An 18533-nucleotide genomic window follows, 5' to 3' on the forward strand; every position below is an offset into this window, starting at 1 on the left:
AGCCACCACTTTATCAGTTGTGTGGTTTGTTTAAGGTTTTCTTTCTTTAATAATAAAATAGGTTTGGATAATGATTGTGATTATTTTGCTTAGTCTTGATCATGGTATCCCCTAAATATGTCGAAGAACCCCTGTGACTAAATAGTGGGAACCACACCCCTGAGTTGGCAGTAAGAAAAACAATTAGGCCCTACCGTTCCTTGTTTCTCTAAACTAAATATTTGTAGTCATTTTTAAAATACAATTATTTGGCTTGTCTAGGGACCTGATATAGCTCCCAGTGAAGCCAATAGCTAACCTCGGTGGGGCAGGATCAAAGCCTGGATTCTTAATGAGATGCAGTAAAATACTACGTATGGGTCCAGCAAGTGAGACATGCAGAACAGTTGCTGCCACTGAGCCAGGAAATGGAATAAGGAAGAAAGGAAAGAAAAGTGAAATGTGCTTCCTAAGACCAAGGTGGCAGTTGCTTGCTTGAAGTAGGCGCTATCAACATGAAAAATATACTGACTACTGAAGAAGGATCAGAACCAAAATACTGGATCCAAGCATCCAGATTTAGGGGGCTTACACAGCTGTGAATTTTGCAGCTTGGGCTGTTCCTGTATTACATTAAAAGAAAAGAGGAAAAAGTTGGTAGACACGTCACACTCTCCAAGTCCCCAAGGAGTAACCTATACAAAAATGACCTTTTCTCAAATGCATAATTAAGCGCTCTCAAAAACAATGTGTTCTCTGTTTAAGCAGAGATGCAAACCACATGCTTGCTATTACATTTACGTCAGAAGCCTGCACTTCTGTATAAAGTTTAAATAGACTCATAACTCTGGGACAAATTCTATACTTGGCTATCAGCATGCAACTACTGCATCTTTGAAATCAAATGGGAGTTGTATGCAAGGGCAGGATTCTTCTCAGTGTGATTAAATCACTTTTTTACAACTGATTCATGAAGAATACTGTTTCAATTATAGTATTAGTGTTTATTGTAGGACCTATTTTGCCTCCCTTACTCATGCTGGTAGTACCTTACTCTGCCAGTAGTCTAACTGATTTCAGTGGGACTACTTGTGTAGTAAGGCACTAGGCTGTTAGAGACCAGGCCATGGGCTGGCTGGTCTAGTGGTTAACGTGAGAGTTCATACTACCAATTACAGCTGGGTCTAAGGTGGGCAGAGTTCAGGAACAAGCCCTGGACCAGTGCTGGAGGGACAGAAGGCAAATGCCAGAGCCAGAGAGTAAACAGAGTCATAGGTCAGATGCAGAGTTGGCGATCAGCACTGGAGAGACAGATGCCAATAGGGAACTGGAGCGAGCAGGAGCAGGGACAGGCATGATACACATTGCGCAACTAGCCAGCTACTGCGGGGCTTAAAGCCAGCCAGCTGCCCTTCCTGACCAGTCAGATGGTGCAGTCAATCAGGTAGCCTGCTGCAGGCCAGCTGTGCTTGTAGGGTTACCAGGTGACTGACTCCGCTGCAGGCCCTGACCCCTGACATAGGCAACAGGGATAAGAATGAATGGATTATGCCGCATGTGTTAAAATGTAGTTCTGCTGCTTTAATTATCTTTAAAGGGAGAGTCATTGGTGAGAAAATGGCTCTACCCCTTCATGATGAGTAGGAGACCATGTGGGCAGGTAGTGAGCTTGGCCAGCAACAAAGGAAGTTAAGGAGCTGGGCAGTCTGGGGTCCCCTAAACATAATTCATGAACATTAAACTAAAATATTTCTTTTTGAAAGACTAGTGACCAGATCCCCAGCTGGTGTAAAGTGGCCTGGCTCCACTGAAGTCAATGGTAAGTTACATTAGATGAGGATCAGACCCTAAGACTGGCCACTTTCGCTTCCTGACCCTCACTTTCATGAAAAGGATTGGTTGGTGTAAAGGCAATAAGAGGTGCTGGTGTGCATGGCGCTCCATAAGACAGAGAAGGAAATCCAGTACCCTGCCTGAGGGGAAAACTCTTTTCTGTAAGCTTTATTTCTCTTTAAAGTGTTGCAAACATAAAATGATACCACCCTAGCAGAATGTGGTAAATGTTTCCTGTGGTTACAGTGCTCTAATGAGGTTAACACTGCTACTGAGGTTAACTCTTAAACTTGTCATGAAAAAAGAAGCCACCTCTTTAGAAGTGTTTTATAATGGAGAAAAAATCTGTCACTGATTGAGAAAATATTATGCTAATGTAATCCTCAAACATCTCACCCCAATCCTCAGGCTCGTGTCAAGTCTAGGTTCTCTCTCCCCGCAATCCTAGGGGGTTCAGCTCAGGTCTTACTTGTTCTCAGATGTTGGCAGCAACCAACTGCTGTCTGGAGACCCAGTTGATGTGGAATCCAAATCTCCAGTAAAAACCCTGCCTCACAGACCTAGATTCCTCCCTGTAGCTTTTGTTGCCAACCCCGCTGCCTCAACTCTACCCCGCTGGGGACAGCGCTCACTTGTGATTTAGTGGGGTCCTAGCCAGCAGCCTTTCTCCTAAAAGGAGCACCTCTACAACAGGGTTTTTAGAAAACTGCCTTGTGTAGATCAATGTCTCCTAGAATCCATAAAGGTTCTTCTGGAGCAGGATTGTATTTATCCAGACTAGCTAAAGTTTTGAAGAAAATCTGCAGAGTAGGGTGACCAGATGTCCCGATTTTATAGGGACAGTCCCGATTTTTGGGTCTTTTTCTTATATAGGCTCCTATTACCCTCCACCTCCTGTCCCGATTTTTCACACTTGCTGTCTGGTCACAATAATCTACATTAATGGGACCCTATAAACACACATCACCCTTCAAGTGCTCTTTTTGCCTTAATGCCACATACAACAAGCAATGTATCAGATTACAATGTCTACCATTGTTTTAGAGCAGGGGTAGGCAACCTATGGCACGTGTGCCGAAGGCGGCACGCGAGCAGATTTTCAGTGGCACTCACACTGCCTGGGTCCTGGCCACCGGTCCGGGGGGTTCTGCATTTTAATTTAATTTTAAATGAAGCTTCTTAAACATTTTAAAAACCTTATTTACTTTACATACAACAATAGTTAAGTTATATATTATAGACTTACAGAAAGAGACCTTCTAAAAACGTTAACATGTATTACTGGCACGTGAAACCTTAAATTAGAGTGAATAAATGAAGACTCGGCACACCACTTCTGAAAGGTTGCCGACCCCTGCTTTAGAGACTTCATGTTTTCTCCTGATTTCTCCTTCCCCTACTTTAAAAGATAGGGCATCTACTGGAAAGCACATACTAGGGCTACGAGGGGCAAGAGATCTCTCCTAAGGGACTTCTTCATTTCTTCTAGAGAATACCACCTGTAAAACAGGCCTCGGCAGAAACACTTTTTCCTCCATGTGGGTAACTTTCTGGAGAAAGTCTCACCTTTCAGGGAAATCCCTTACTGCCTCTTCATTCAAAAGGGATCTTCTCGTCATACAATTCTTCTTTGCCTGGAGCATTCCTTGTAGAACTCTCTGCACCTTATAATGAATCCATTGGTGGCTGCCTCTGTGGTGTGAATGGACTGTAATCCATAGACTGGAGTAGGAGTTGTGGGTGGGCTTTGCTGTACCCTTCCACCTGGCACCACTTCTCTCACCCACTGCACTTCACCAGATTAGAGCCCAATTAAAATTGGGCTGTCTGGGGTGAAGTGTACTTCTCCCTGTAGTAGAGGAATGAAGGTGCTTGTCACAATACTGAGTTTACTGTTCTATACTGACCTAAATGACAGGGCCAGAAGTTACAGGCAACACTATGAACTTACTTGTCAAATGGGAGGGTCAGAATCTCATGTTTTAATGGTAAAAATGGCATTTGTGTATCCAACTGTCCATATGAACACCTGAAAGCAGGTTTGGTGCCCACATTAGGTGCCCATATTTTAAACTTGTGGTAAGAAGCTACTCTTAACCACAGCATTGGGATATAATATTAGACATCCCTGGAATCTGCTTCTTAAAACATTCAACCAGAGGGGGAAATTCTGTAATAAATGCAATTTAGGAGATAAGTGAGAAAGGCAGCAGTTTGGGATGGAGGGATGTGACTGGTGGAATGCTGTAAGGTAAATATTAGGAACATTTCTGTTCATTTCACACATAAATTGCCTGGAAAGAGGGGCAGAGATAGAATGTAACTAAATTTGATGCAGCTGAAAGCTGGAGCATTTCAGAGGGGGAAAGATTTTTGTAATAGGTTGATGTGTGTATTATCAGAAAGATATTTTTCTTAACAGCTGAATTAAGCCTAACTCACTGCTATCTAACAGTAAGTATGAAATATATCAGATTTCTTTTATATATAACTGACAAACATTAGGAAATTGAGAAAGGTTGTTTGTTTTTTAAAAACATTGAATAATTATAATTTAAAAATAAACTTTTCCAAAAAGCCATGAGAGAAAAAATGAGGCTGTTTCTTTAAGGGCTGCTGGGTTTTCCCACAGAATGACTCAAAGTCAAAGATACTTATCAAACTGGAAACAATAAGGTATTCTTGAGTGATCAGTAATGTAGGTCAGGGTTTTGCTGATAGTTTCTGTTATAGCAGTGAACTCTGAATTAGTCCCAGCCTCTTAAACATGCTGTGAAGTAGCAGTGAGTAGAGAAAACAAGGAGCTGACTACAGAAGTGGAACAATGGCCTGATAGATGGCAAGGTAAAAAATAACCAAACTCCTCAAAACTTTGATAAGATTTTTTTTTTTAATATCTGAAGCTGTTAGCAGCAGGCTTAGGTATTTTACTGTTTTCTTGTTCATACTTTCTGTAAACTTACGGCACAGCATGTGTTGCAGAGATGGTACAACTACTTTGTCCAGATTATGTGTTGTAAATCAGTGGTTCTCAACCAGAGGTCCGGGGTCCCCTGGGGGGCCGTGAGCAGGTTTCAGGGGGTCCGCCAAGCAGGACAGAAAGCCTAAGGCCTGCCATGCAGGGCTGAAGCCCAGAGCCTTGAGCCCCACCACCCGGGGCTGAAGCAGAAGCCTGAGCTACTTAATTTCACGGGGGGGCCCTGTGGAATGGGGCCCCAGGCAATTGCCCTGCTTGCTACCCCCTAATGCCAGCCCTGGCTTTTCTATGCAGAAAACAGTTATTGTGGCACAGATGGGCCGTGGAATTTTTATAGTATGTTGGGGGGGCCTCTGAAAGAAAAAGGTTGAGAACCCCTGCTGTAAGTTAAAATGCAGTGTTAGTGTACTAAGGTATTGGAGCACTCAGCAATGCAGCAACTAACTGATTTAGGAGCCTAAGTCTCATTTTCAAAAGGGATTCAGACACTTAGGAGCCAAAATCCAATTGATAGCCAATGGGAGTTAGGGTCTTAAGTACCTAAATCACTTTTGAAAATGAGACTTAGGTGCCTAAGTCAGTTAGGTGTTGCGATGCTGAGCGCCACAACACCTAATACCTTTACAAATCTGGACCTAAGAGGTTTTTAGTAGTCAGAGTTCTTAGTAGAGATGGGATCGAATCGCCAGCGCCAGATACTTCTAAATTATCGGGATGTTCAAATTCCAAGCCTGCATCTGATTCCAAAGTTTGCAGGTGGCCCCTATGAATTGGAATAAAAACGTAAATTTGAATAACTCCCAAATCAGATGGTGTTTGAAATCCTGATCTAAATGTTATAGCTGGAGGCTAGAAAGTTCTTCTTAAAGAAGAACTTTTTCAAAGCATGTGTGTTTTTTATTTGTTTCTTTTAACTTGCAGGATGTTGGTAGGGTGTTAAAATTCTTGTACCAGATCAGATAAGGAGAGAGAGTATGAAAGTTGATGAAGGGGATTACCATTTTTTTTTGCCATCTCCAATACAGAGGAAAGTCTTAGGACACTGGGGCAAAGGCAATACAAGGAGAAAAACCAGGATACTTGTTATGCATTAGACATTCTAGATATGTAATATTAGTCTAAAGCCTTTTGAAATGTATTCTAGATCACTAAGTACAGCAGTTGAAGAATTACCATTTCCAATGGAAATATTTTTTTTTCAGATCATTGGGATTATTTAAAAAAAATTATTTGGCAATATCTACTTTTGATCATTTTTCTATAGCCTTAAGTACCAGTTTAAACAGAAGGGTAGAGCTATCATTGACCTTCAGTTAGTGCCAATTCTGTATCTCCTAGAGCTCAGTTTCGAACTGAGATCCACAAATGCAAAGACTCACAAAAGAGAAAGACCGTTGACTCCCCTCAGAGAGCCAGCTGCAGCAGCATACTTTCATGCGCCTCAAAGTTGTGCTTGGGTAGCTAATGTGTATATGCAGATAGACTCCAAAATGGATGTGGTATCCCAAGAAGAGGTTTCAGCCCTGCACATCAGTCATTCTTGTATACCCATCAAAAATAAGCAAGGTTGTGCCAAGTTTCACCAGCTCCAGATATTTCATAGTCTAGCCCCTTCAGAGGCATTATCAATCGAGAATTCTCTGATTTTACCCATGTTACATCTAACTTGGGTCTCGTCTCAATGTAAAAGTCCAGCACTGAGAAACATCATGTGGATTTCTGGCATTCTCTGGAGGGCTGCTGGTTCATAAAAGAGAAAATGGCCAGGGACAGGGTGGTATGGAGGGATTAAAACTAGGTGTAAAGGGATCGAGTTCAGCAAGGGAAAATTGAGACTGGGTATTAGAGAAGACTTCCTGAGAGTGATAAACTAGTCTCCCAAGGGGAAAAGTAGAAAACCCATTGCTTGGGACTTTTAAAACTAGACTGGATGACACCCTAGAGAAAAATACCAGAGTGATTAATCCTGCACAAGTTAGGGGAAAGTAAAACCAACCTAATAGCATTAGAGATGGAAGAGACGTAGGAAAACAATTACAGCTCCCATTGGATGAGGTAGTCAATAGGTGGACCATTGGCCAAATCTGGGTTGCCAGATGCTATTAAACGGACTGTGAAATCTTTTTATTTACTTATCATCATTATTGTGGTGTGAAAAATGTTTCTTTGGAGTCTGGACCTTGACTATACCTTGACCAAAAAATAATTTGGACCTTGACAAAAAATAATTGACTACTCCTTGCATAATCTTATGCATGTGAGTAGTCCCATTGAAGTCTCTAGCACTGTTTCTAATAAAGATTATTCATCTGTAACTGGAGCTTTCCAAGTATATTTCCTCTGCAGATCTGATCTTGTGGGAAGATGCACCTTGATTCCATGAGCTTGCTACTAGCTGGAATGTTGTGATATTTGTGGCCATTTTTATTCCATTGCATGCTTCCAGATGTTTGATGCAAGACTAAATCTCCTTAGGTCCTTTTCCGACTGCCATTAAGTGATGCGGTCTCAGAAGCATGCTCCATCCCTTGGTCTTTTTGACCCTTTAATCCTCTCCCTTTACCCATTAGTTAATTTTAGAATTATTGTAATTTAGCTAACATTTAATGTTTTTTTAAAATAGTTAGTTTTTAAATGGTAGTCCATAGTGGTACACAATTATGGACTGGTTCCTATCAGTGCAGTTGAATGGATCCACACCAGAACTATAGAAGAGATACTAGTGGGTCTAGACAAGAAATGACTTGCAAGCCTGTGTTGATTTAGACAGACACAACAGTGCACACGGCAGTCAAATAAATGCATGAATGTGAATCCAGATTCATCTGTGGGTTTAAGATTGAACGTGCTTCACGAAAATGTAACACCAACAGACCCGTCGTCAGCGGGATCAAACCGGGGACTTCCGGAGCTTAGTGCATGAGCCTCTACCACATGAGCTAAAAGCCAACTGACTGTTAGCTAAGGCTGTAGAGCAGATTCATTTCAGTTCTCTCTCTAAGTGGTCTCAGTATCACTGGATGGGACAGAACACCCCACCCAGAAGGTGTGGGCGTTATATAAGCACACATATGAAAACTAGGGCTGTGTAAAAATGATTACAACAACACCCAAAATTCAACCCAGGATTGCAAAAAGCTTTGGGGGTCAACCCTCACCCTCCAATCCATTCCCGGGACACAGCTGCCACTGCCTAACAGGCTGCTGTATTCCCATATGTCTGAAATCATCCATGGAAGAGCTCCATTCCCCCTTCCTTCTTGTCTTGACTTTGGGGGACTGTCCCCTTCCCTCCCTGCTGGGAACCTTCAAAGTAACAGCAGTTAGCCCCTTCAGGGCTTGGCGTGAGGGGATGGGAGGGAGGAGGGTATTCTGGTAGTTCTGTTTCTTGCCATCCTACAAAAAGTCTTCCAGGGAGCTGGAAGCCACCCATTTCCATCATCCAAATGGGGTAGGAAGCAATGTACTACTGCTGCTGACGACTCCCAGCGTCACTCTACAGCCAGGAGCCATGAATGCAGAAGTTTCCTGCCACACTGCTGCCTGATAAAGGGAAGAGAGTCTTCCAAACACCCCCCGTCCTTAGAAGACCTTCCCAGGATTGGGAGACAGCTGTCTTATCAGACAACCCCCTGAAAAGGGGGGATAAGGAGGCCTCTACTCAGCATGCCTTTTAGATGCACAGTAAAGGGGCAGTAACCTTGTCCTTGAAGACCTGGAATGAATGTGAGGGGAGGGCTTGCAGGCCATTGATCAGCCTTCCGATTAGACTCCAAAGAGAGGAGATAGGAAATAGCACTGGGTGAGGAGTAGCTGTGGATAGAGAGAAGGGCTTAATGAGGATGGAGCCTGGCCTCCTGCCATTCTGAAATTTCATATCACCTGGATGGTGCTGAGTTTACCGAATACAGTAACCCTGGAATAACACACCCAGCTCAGAGCCAGATCCGCTCCCATGCCAGATAGCAGTACCTGGTGTAAGCTCTGATGCCCTTAGGGCACAGAGGGATGCAGCACATTTTTGCACCTATTCCTTTTGTTTCTAAGCAAGTTCAGATTCAAGCTCTTAAAGTGGTGAATACCAGTGGCCTACAAGGAAGTGATGTCTCTGGATGACTTTACCAAGAAAATAAGTTTATCCAAAATCCATGTATGTCATGAATTCATGAGAAGAATGTGGGTACATAGTGAATTGCCTCTCTCTTCAGAACACTGATATATTTCCAGGCCCAGTCTACTTCTTCTTCCATGGGACTGGACTTCAAACCTCTAGATCTTTACAAGCCTCAAAATTCCAAGTCCCTGCAAATGCTGGCAGAGATGTATCTAGAGCAGTGGTCCCCAAACTTTTTATGTCATGCTCCCCTTATCCGTAATGAAATCTGTCCGCGCGCGCGCACACACACACACACACACACCGGGAGCCAGGTCCAGGATTGGGAGCCGAGGCCAGGGCTGGTCCCACGGCTGTGAGCGGAGCCAGGAGCGGAGCCGCAGCCAGGAGTGGGGCCAGAGCCAGAAGTGGGAGCTGCAGCCAGGGTCCAAGGCCGGGGCCAGGACCCGACACCGGGACCTTGATTGGGGGTGGGGCTGGAGCGCTGGAGAAGAGACTGGGGGCAGGTTGGAGCTGAGGGGGCACTCCCTTCCCACTCCCCATAGGGGCTGGCCCAGTTCCCATCGCAACCCCCCTGAACGTTCCTCTGTGCTCCGCTAGGGAGGCATGCCCACAGTCTGGGGGAAACTGATCTAGAGCAATCAGGTTGCAGTGAGGCTTAAGGTCAAGATTTTCAAAAGTGACTAGTGAAGTTGGGTGCTCAGCTTTGAGACTACTTTAAAGGGGCCTGATTTGGAGAAAGTGCCGAGTACCCACCCTCTGGCCACTTTAAAGGTGTTTCAAATTGGGTTCCAAGAGACACCCAAAATTACTAGGCACTTCAGAGGCTTAATCTAAATCTTCTAGAGTCTGATGGCACCTGCACAATAGGTCAGGAGTAGGAGGGGTAAAAATCACTGTCTCCCTACCAAAGGGAATGTGGGTGTCTGAAGATTACTGGGAGTAAAAATCCCCTTCACCATCAGAACGTGCCAGAAAGTGTCACAGGAAAGTACTAAGTAGAAAGTACTCAAGTGAATTTGCGGTAGATGTGACATCTTTCTTAAGAAGTCAAAGTCTATCTTCAAAACAAAGCAGAATAAAGAAAAGAAATAGAAAAACCAGAAAGAAAGTCATAACCAGTAGGCAAATTAACCAAGGGCTCCACCTTACAGCAAGTCATTTTCCTTTTCTCTAACTGACAGAAAGGAGCCAGATAAAAACAGGAGCTGTGGGTGGTCCGCACTTCTGAAAATCAGGCCATATCTACTTTAGGTACTCACCGTTAAAGATCTAAGATTCCACATTATAGCTTCTGTATACTTTCCTCTCTAGCAAACCCTAGCCCTGGAACTCAGATCTCTGAATATTGCCTCCTCTGCCCAGCTCTAAACAACGCCTCGCCAAATTCACACCTCTATTAACTTTAATGGAATTGCACCAGTCATGAGTTTGGTCCACTGTATTTAGCAGCATCTAAAGATTCATCCTACTGTGGCCAACATGTTCAATTTTTGCTGCTGTGGATCTGGAAACTAGCCTGAGGCCCTTCAGTACGTCTGGAAGTGAGGTAGGACCAGAGCTATAGCAGTGTGTACAGATCCAGGAACTAGCAGGACCAATGACATTTGTGTATTTGAGGTTCTGATACTGGCCTCTCATGTTATTAGTTTTGTTTTGTCTTAGAACCTGGTCTCAACGTTGCATTGTTTATTGTGAGAAAGGTCTAATATTAATTTCATTTTTTCAGAGGCCATGCTTTCCCACTGACATCGGCCACGAATCAATCAGGCCATGGTTAGATTTAAAGTGGCAGTGGCACTCCATATACTCTTCAGCTGGATTTACAGAGGTATAGTCTGTCTTCCATCTCACCACTTCTTAGTGCTGAATTCAGGAACAATTGTTAGTATAGCTTTGTATCTTAGAGAAATCAATACATTTCAGCTAACATAATGGAACACCGAGCTGATAAACAGCCAAGCATAAAGTGAATGTAGTGGAAATAAGATGAACAGATAAACTATTTTGGGGGCTTCTATTAGCTGTTTGACACCTACAGACATATAGATATGCCTCGTTTTATTGCATATCTTAGAAATCAGAGGTTTCAATGCAGTCACACCTTTCCAGGAAGAACAGATCACATCTGATATCGCTCAGAAGCTAAATTTGTCATCTCTGGTGCAGAGCTGTAATCTGATCATAAGGGGCCCTTGTGCTTCTATTGTGGAGCTGCCTTAATCCACTTCCATTTGCTTTAGCTCAGATCCGTTTATAAAAGGTTATCTCCCTCTAGTCATTATTAAAGCACAATCTGAAATTTGTGAAGTCAGGTGATTCCTATATGAGTTATTACTGCATACCGCTGACATTTCATAGGGCCAGTTTCTATGTGCCCTCACAGGAGAATGTGGGGGCATTGGGGATGAGGCACCCCTTAATCTCTGCACCATGACCTGTACCAGCGAGAGCTGTGCAGAAGGGAGAACAGTGTGTATCAAGTCACTGTTTCCCCCCCTCCCACACAGATGGAACCTTGGCTTCATGCCCACAATGAACCAGTCAGTGTAGTACAGGATGTATGATAGACCACATACTCAGTACCAGTACTGCCCTTACTCCATTCAGTATCTTTGTTTTAGAGGGTATGGAAGGCAGGGCTTCTGTACTCCAGGATTCCACGGCCACCGAAATCTTCCCCTTAGCATGACACTGTGATCTTAACTCTAAGCTCTCATTAGCTATCAATAGCTTTGCGTGTGTACATGCACCCACATGTAAAATCCTGGCTGCACTGACTTCAGTGGCAAAACTCCCATGGACTTCAATGGCGACATGATTTCAGACCTTCCCCCCTACTCCATTTCTGCTCCGATAGTGTGATGGCAATCTAGTACACATCCCACTAAACATGAATGCCGAGTAATACCCATTAATCCCAATCAGGTGCTAATGACAAATTGTCATAAGATTGTAAATTTTCATCATAAACTATTTCACTGCTGATCCTTTTGATAGAAACAAACAAAAGGAAGTATTTCTTCACAGAACGCACAGTCAACCTATGGAACTCTTTGCCAGAGGATGTTGTGAAGGCCAAGGCTATAACAGGGTTCAAAAAAAGAACTAGATAAATTAATGGAGGATAGGTCCATCAATGGCTATTAGCCAGGATGGGCAGGGACGGTATCCCTAACCTCTGTTTGCCAGAAGCTGGGAATGGGCAACAGGGGATGGTTCACTTGATGATTACCTGTTCTGTTCATTCCCTCTGAGGCACCTGGCATTGGCCCCTGTCGGAAGACAGGATACTGGACTAGATGGACCTTTGGTCTGCCCCAGTATGGCCGTTCTTATGATCTTATGTTCTTAAATATATATTTCTCACACAGTCTCAATCCAAAAATCTGTGGCAAACTGAAACTGCAAGTGCAGGGTAAAACAGATTACATTTAGTATCAAAATAAATAATACAAGGGATATTATACTGATTGCCTTATTCATTTTAACAAAAGCAACACCTAGCTCCTATATAATGCTTTTCATCAGTAGATCTCAAAGTGCTTTACAATGGAGGTTCATAACTAAAATCAGTAGATGTTTCCATTGTTTAAACTATACCTGAAGTGGGTATAGAACAGGGGTCTCAAACGCAAATGACCACAAGGGCCACATGAGGACTAGTGCATTGGCCCGAGGGCCGCATCACTGACACCCCACCCTCGCCGCCCCCGGCCCCGCCCCCACTCCACCCCTTCCATGAGGCCCCGCCCCTGCCCCATCTCTCTCCACCTTCTCCCCTGAGCGCGCGGCTCCCTGCTCCTCCCCCCTCCCTCCTGGAAAGTGCTAAGCACCACCAACAGTAATGCACCTCACTCAAAGGACAAAACACGCACTTAGTTAGATTTACTTCTGTTAAAGCCCCCCCACTGCACTGCGCTGCACCACCACTCCACCCCTGCTCTGCAGGGGTGAGGGCTGTGGATGAGGAGTTTGGGGCATTGGAGAGGCTCAGGACTAGGGCAGAAGGGCAGGGGAAGGGCAGCCTGCCCTGGCCATAGTGGAGGGGGCACTAGGACCCTGCGGCAGCAGGTGATGCCGGAAGCCGGCAGAGCGGAGTGGAGTCAGCATGAGCTGCAGGCTCCGGGGCAGTGAAGGGGCAGCAAGTGAGCCCGGGGGACACTCGGGGGAGATGCGTGGGGGTGGCAGGCGGGGCCGGGGGAGAGACCTGGCCCCAAATATTGGGGAGCAGGGAGCTTAGCTGCCACATAAAATAACTCGGGGGGGGCGCACGGGGAGCTTGGCGGGCCGCAGGGAAGAGCTCCGCAGGCCGCATGTGAGACCTCTGGTATAGAAGTTCCCGGATGCAGAGCACTGCAGAAACCAGGGACAATTGTTGGATTTAGGTCTGACGTCGTTCATTAAGGTCTGGTTTTAAGCAGCACCCACTAGAATCATTTGACTAGTCAAAAAGAAGTGCAGCCAAATATGCTGCATAACTGAAACATTAGCTTCTTCTATTTCAATAAGCAATCAGAGCCTTATTTTAATCAATTTATGCTTTCACAGGAGTCTCAAACGTTCACTGCTCTGGATACGTGTGGATAGAACCAGCTCCAGTCATTCAGATGGGTTTGAACATTTCTATAAATTGCCACTCTACGGTAAACTGTCAAATGGCAAAGTTATACATGATGCTAAATAATACTCATATAGAAGACAAATTATTAACAACAATAAACAAAACTACAGTGCAACTTCAGCTTCATGATTTCAGAAAACCATATTCCATTGTCCTATGTTATGCCAAGTGTCCCAGCAAAGCTGCAGATATGATAGTATGTGGAACACAATTTTTTGCAGGACGTAAGTAATTTGCTGTATGTATGATGGTTTTTCCACTAATTCTACTTCATCCCATTTAAGATGGTATAAACTATTATTCCTTCCTAGACAGTGTTAGCCTGCAGCCCCCAAAATACTATTTTCGGATTTACAGTATTAAATCTTTTAATATTTTTAGATGCCGCACCCAAAAAAAAAAAAAAAATCACACAAAAGCAGTGCTGGTATATTTTCCAGTTGAAAAGTGAAACTTCCATTTTAATTTTATTTATTTAACAATAAAAGGTTTGGGGTCTTATTAGTAATTAAACCTAGATTGTAGTTAACCAGGAAGTTAAGTTGTAACTGGATTCAGCTGATATGCATCATTAGTAGCAACTTCAGTGCATGTTCTGTCATGTGGCTGTGCACAGGTACAGTAACTCCTCACTTAAGGTTGTCCCTGTTCATGTTGTTTCGTTGCTGAGCAATTAGGGAACATGCTCGTTTAAAGTTGTGCAATGCTCCCTTCTAAGTCGTTTGGCAGCCGCCTGCTTTGCCCACTGCTTGCAGGAAGAGCAGCCCGTTGCAGCTAGCTGGTGGGGGCTTGGAACCAGGGTGGACGGGCAGCCCCCCCATCAGCTCCCCACTCCCCTAAGTTCCCTGTGCTGCAGCCGCCCAGCAGGCTACCAATTGCCGGCAGTTCAGCTGTCCCTCCCCCCACTGCCATGTGCTGCTCCTGCCCTCTGCCTTGGAGCTGCTCCCAGAGACTCCTGCTTGCTGTGCAGGGAGAAAGGGGTGCTAATGTCAGGGTGTCCCCCTCCCCCCTGCTCCTGCACCCCGCTTACCCCTTCTCCATATAGGGCAGTGAGGGGACACAGACGGAGAGAGACAGAGAGAGCTTGGGGCAGCAGCTGCTGTCTCAACTTCCTGATCCACTTAAAAAGACAATGTATTTAAGAGTGAGTCAGCTTACTTAAAGGGGCAGTGTGCATCTCTCTCTCTCCCACACACACAAGGTGTGTGTCTGTCTCTGTCTGCTATGCTTCTCCCCTCCCTCGTGTTCATGCTGCCTTGTGTGAGAGGCTACATTGTGTTAACCCTTGAGGGCTCAGCCGAGTACTAGTTCATCATTTAGCAGCAAGGCATTCCCTGGGAAATATCCCTCCCTCTTCCACCCTCTAACTTCACCACCTCAACCAAGCTTCACAATCATCATAGCTGTGAACAGTATTAAATTGTTTGTTTAAAACGTATACTGTGTATATATCTATATAATATATAGTTTTTTTGTCTGGTGAAAAAAATTTCCTTGGAACCTAACCCCCCCCCTATTTACATTAATTCTTATGGGGAAATTGGATTTGCTTAACATCGTTTCGCTTAAAGTCCCATTTTTCAGGAACGTAACTACAACGTTAAGCCAGGAGTTACTGTATCTGGATGTGACACTGAAACTATCCTTCTCCTATCACTGTCGTGTGCTTGCCCAAATGGCAAGGAGCTATTGAACTCCCTGAGTCAAGTAACAGAAGTGACTTTGTGCATCATTACAGGCTATAACACCACCTAATGCTTATACAGCAGTCTTCAGGGGTAGATTTCAAAGTGCTTTACTTTACCAGGTGGTCACTACCATTATCCCCATTTTATGTATAGGAAAACAGAGGCACAGAGAGGCAAACTGATGTGCCATAGTTTACTTCCTTCTACACAATCACTATCATGGATACCCTGACATGTGGAGTTGAGAGGAGAAAGATGGGGCAGGCAGAGTGTGGAAGGAGTTGGGAATCAGATGGTTTCCTTTCCAAATCTGTGCATTTTATGCAGACATGGCTGCAAAAGTTTTAACGCTGTTCTGTGTAACATTAAATCCCTCCCCCCACTCCAGAGCCCCTCACTACAGCAGCCACATGAACACTTCTGCTGGCAGGAGAGCTGCCGTAAGATAGCAGTACAGCCAGATTTACCACCAGTGTGCTTGAGTGTGCTGGAAGTCACACATCTGGCCTGGGATTAATAGAGTTTGGGCAGTCTTTGCTTTCAGGTCCTTGGCCACCGCCTATGAGCATTTGACAGGCTGTCCCCTGCCCCTTTATGCCTACCTTTCTCACTGTACCCATCTGTAAAATAATACTGATCTACCCCACAGAGGTGATAAATCTTTGTAACAAATAAATGCCAAGATGCCCATCCACGTGGTATCTGGCCACACACTGACATGGCTTAAATTGGCTCATTAACATTCTAAATTAGAGGAGCAAACACACTACATTTCCCTGGTGCCTGTAGCTTTAAGACTGAGCGAAGGATCTCTGGACTGTCAGCTAAGGCGCTGGATTTCATAGTTCAGTTGGACAGTTCGTCATTAGCTTGGGCAACGGGAGGCGTCTAGTAAGATTTTCTAATGTGGTCAGGTTCACGTTTTAAGTGTTTCTCTGGCAGAGAGTGAATTGCGGAGGTGCCAGGAATGCCCTGCCTGCAGCCTGCAAGCTCCATCCTTGGGACAATGAGTTCCAGCATCCCAGCCCAGTGGAAGATTAATTTAATTAATACTAGTGGAGTACTTTAAAATCTCAGCTAAAACCCACTGTGGAAAGCCACAGAATAACACAATCATCTGATTCTGGTATCAAACAATTATGGGTAAAATGCAGCACGTCTTTGTAACTTCTGTTCAGAGATATAGACCCCTATGTTTAGGTTCTATAGGACATTAGTTTCAAATGTTTAAATGTCCAGTCATTGGATGAGCTGCCCATTAACTACTGAACTGACATACATTTGCATATAATCTATCTTTGTAGATCCACCGGACAGTCCAACCAATTTAACTTGTGTCATTTATGAACATTCAGACCACCTGACTTGTGCTTGGGACGCAGGGAAGTACACCTACATAAGTACTAATTACATTCTCTACCTGAAGAGGTAAGTCCTGCCAGGACAGCTTCTTGCTGTGTTTAGTTGAAAACCAAGAACAATTGAAGTAGAGGCTCTCTGCATGGCTTAGAATGTGGCTCTGAGCATTTGAAAGGAATAAGACCAAGAGGATCTGGGGGGGAGAGGATAGCTCGGTGGTTTGTGAACCCCAGTTTGGGAACCACTGCCTTACACACTAATGAGGGGAGGGATAGCTCAGTGGTTTGAGCATTGGCCTGCTAAACTCAGGGTTGTAAATTCAATCCTTGAGGGGGCTATTTAGGAATCTGGGGCAAAAATCTGTCTGGGGATTGGCCCTGCTTTGAGCAGGGGGTTGGACTAGTTGAAACTCCTGAGGTAAGACTGGGGAGCTCTTGTAACCTGAAGTACCAGTATGACTATGCGGTCTAAACATATGTGGTCAGAGAAACAGCAGCCACAAGCCAAGCACGATTATACAAATGCTCTAGTTTTGATGACTGGAAAGACAGAGTGTCCTACTTACACTTTCTAGAACACCGCCTTACAGATCTCTTCAGGTGAACTCCCAAGTGTACATGGCTAGCTCTCACTTAACGCAAATGAGGTGGTATTTAGGATTTAAATCTTTTAAGACCTAGGTTTCCACACAGTGTTGTTATTACTTGTCTAATCAGTGCTATTTACAGGGCTGGCCTACAACATTCTGGCACCTGAGGCGGGGAGATCAAATGACGCCCCCACAGGGCCGGCTCCAGGATTTTTGCCACTCCAAGCGGCGGGGGGGGGGGGGGGGGGGGTTTGAAAGGTCTCAATCCTGCCTTCTTCCTGTTCTACTCCTCTCATGGTACTGCTCTGTTACCTACCCCAATAAAGGAGAACTAACAACTTAAAATGCCTTGTTCAAAAATTTTAAGTAACACTTAACTTTCAAATGCCTGAACAGCAAATGTAACTTTTCTTGTCTGCATAGTAAACACTGGCATTTTTATCTGTTTGAATAATCAAAGTGGTGCTTTCCGGGCCTTCTTGGTTGCAAAGATTTGAACTGCTTCCTGAAGGTCCACAGTCTGGGCCAGCTCATGCTGATTGAGATGGTTTCAAGGCCGACCAGCTTCTCCTGTGTCATTGTGGAGTGTAGATGTGTTTTTATTAACTTCAGCTTGGAGAAGCTGCATTCTCCACTGGCAACTGTTACAGGAAATGTTAGAAGTATGCGCAGAGCAACAAAAGCATTTGGAAAGAGGGTGCTCATCTTATTTGTGCACATATATTCCAGAACAGCCTTTGGAGTTGATCCTAGGGTGACCAGATGAGAGGAACAAAATATCGGGACATCAGGGCAGGGGGGTCTGCCGGCGGAGAAAAAAAAAAAAACCGAGTGCTGCCTGCGGAGCAAAATATCAGGACAAATTGCGTCCCGACCAGAGATCATTATCGGGACGTATGGTTACCCTAGTTGATCCTGCTGAAATGTATCTTGAAAGGGCTTTCAGTTTATCACCTAAATCACTTGCATCAATATCGCGCATGTCATCATTACTGGTGTAGGTCTTCTTCAGGTATAGTGAGGGGTTTTGGAATATCATACAACATCCCTAATATACTGCTGTGTTCCTTGAACTGCATGAAACGTTCTTCAACTGACTGTATTGCACAATCTAGCACCTGGTTAAAGAATGCAACTTTGAATTGTTGTTTGGGGTCTCTTATGGGATTATCCTGTGCCTCATAATCAAAATATCTTCTTCTTCGGTGACTCTTGTATTCTTGAATGTGTGGGAAAATAGCTTCTGTGTGAAGTTCCTCTGCCAACTTCTGTGCATTCTTCAGAACGTTTTGAAATCCCTCATCTGACCAGTAAGACTGTAGGTATGACTTTGCTTTGTCCAGTTGTTCCATTGCTCCAGATATAGCAAG

General features: G+C 44.4%; 1 protein-coding gene across 1 annotated transcript in view; it reads left to right on the forward strand.

The window, feature by feature from the left end:
* Nucleotides 1–10670: 10670 nt before the first annotated feature.
* Nucleotides 10671–18533, forward strand: part of IL23R (interleukin 23 receptor) — a 41184-nt gene continuing 33321 nt past the window's right edge. The window contains exons 1-3 of the mRNA XM_065409236.1: nucleotides 10671–10734; nucleotides 13455–13751; nucleotides 16520–16643. Coding sequence (XP_065265308.1) covers nucleotides 10677–10734; nucleotides 13455–13751; nucleotides 16520–16643 — 479 coding nt within the window. The 5' untranslated portion in view covers nucleotides 10671–10676. The remainder of the gene's footprint in view (nucleotides 10735–13454; nucleotides 13752–16519; nucleotides 16644–18533) is intronic.

This window comes from Emys orbicularis, chromosome 8, assembly GCF_028017835.1.
Source record: "Emys orbicularis isolate rEmyOrb1 chromosome 8, rEmyOrb1.hap1, whole genome shotgun sequence".
Taxonomy (NCBI): Eukaryota; Metazoa; Chordata; order Testudines; family Emydidae; genus Emys; species Emys orbicularis.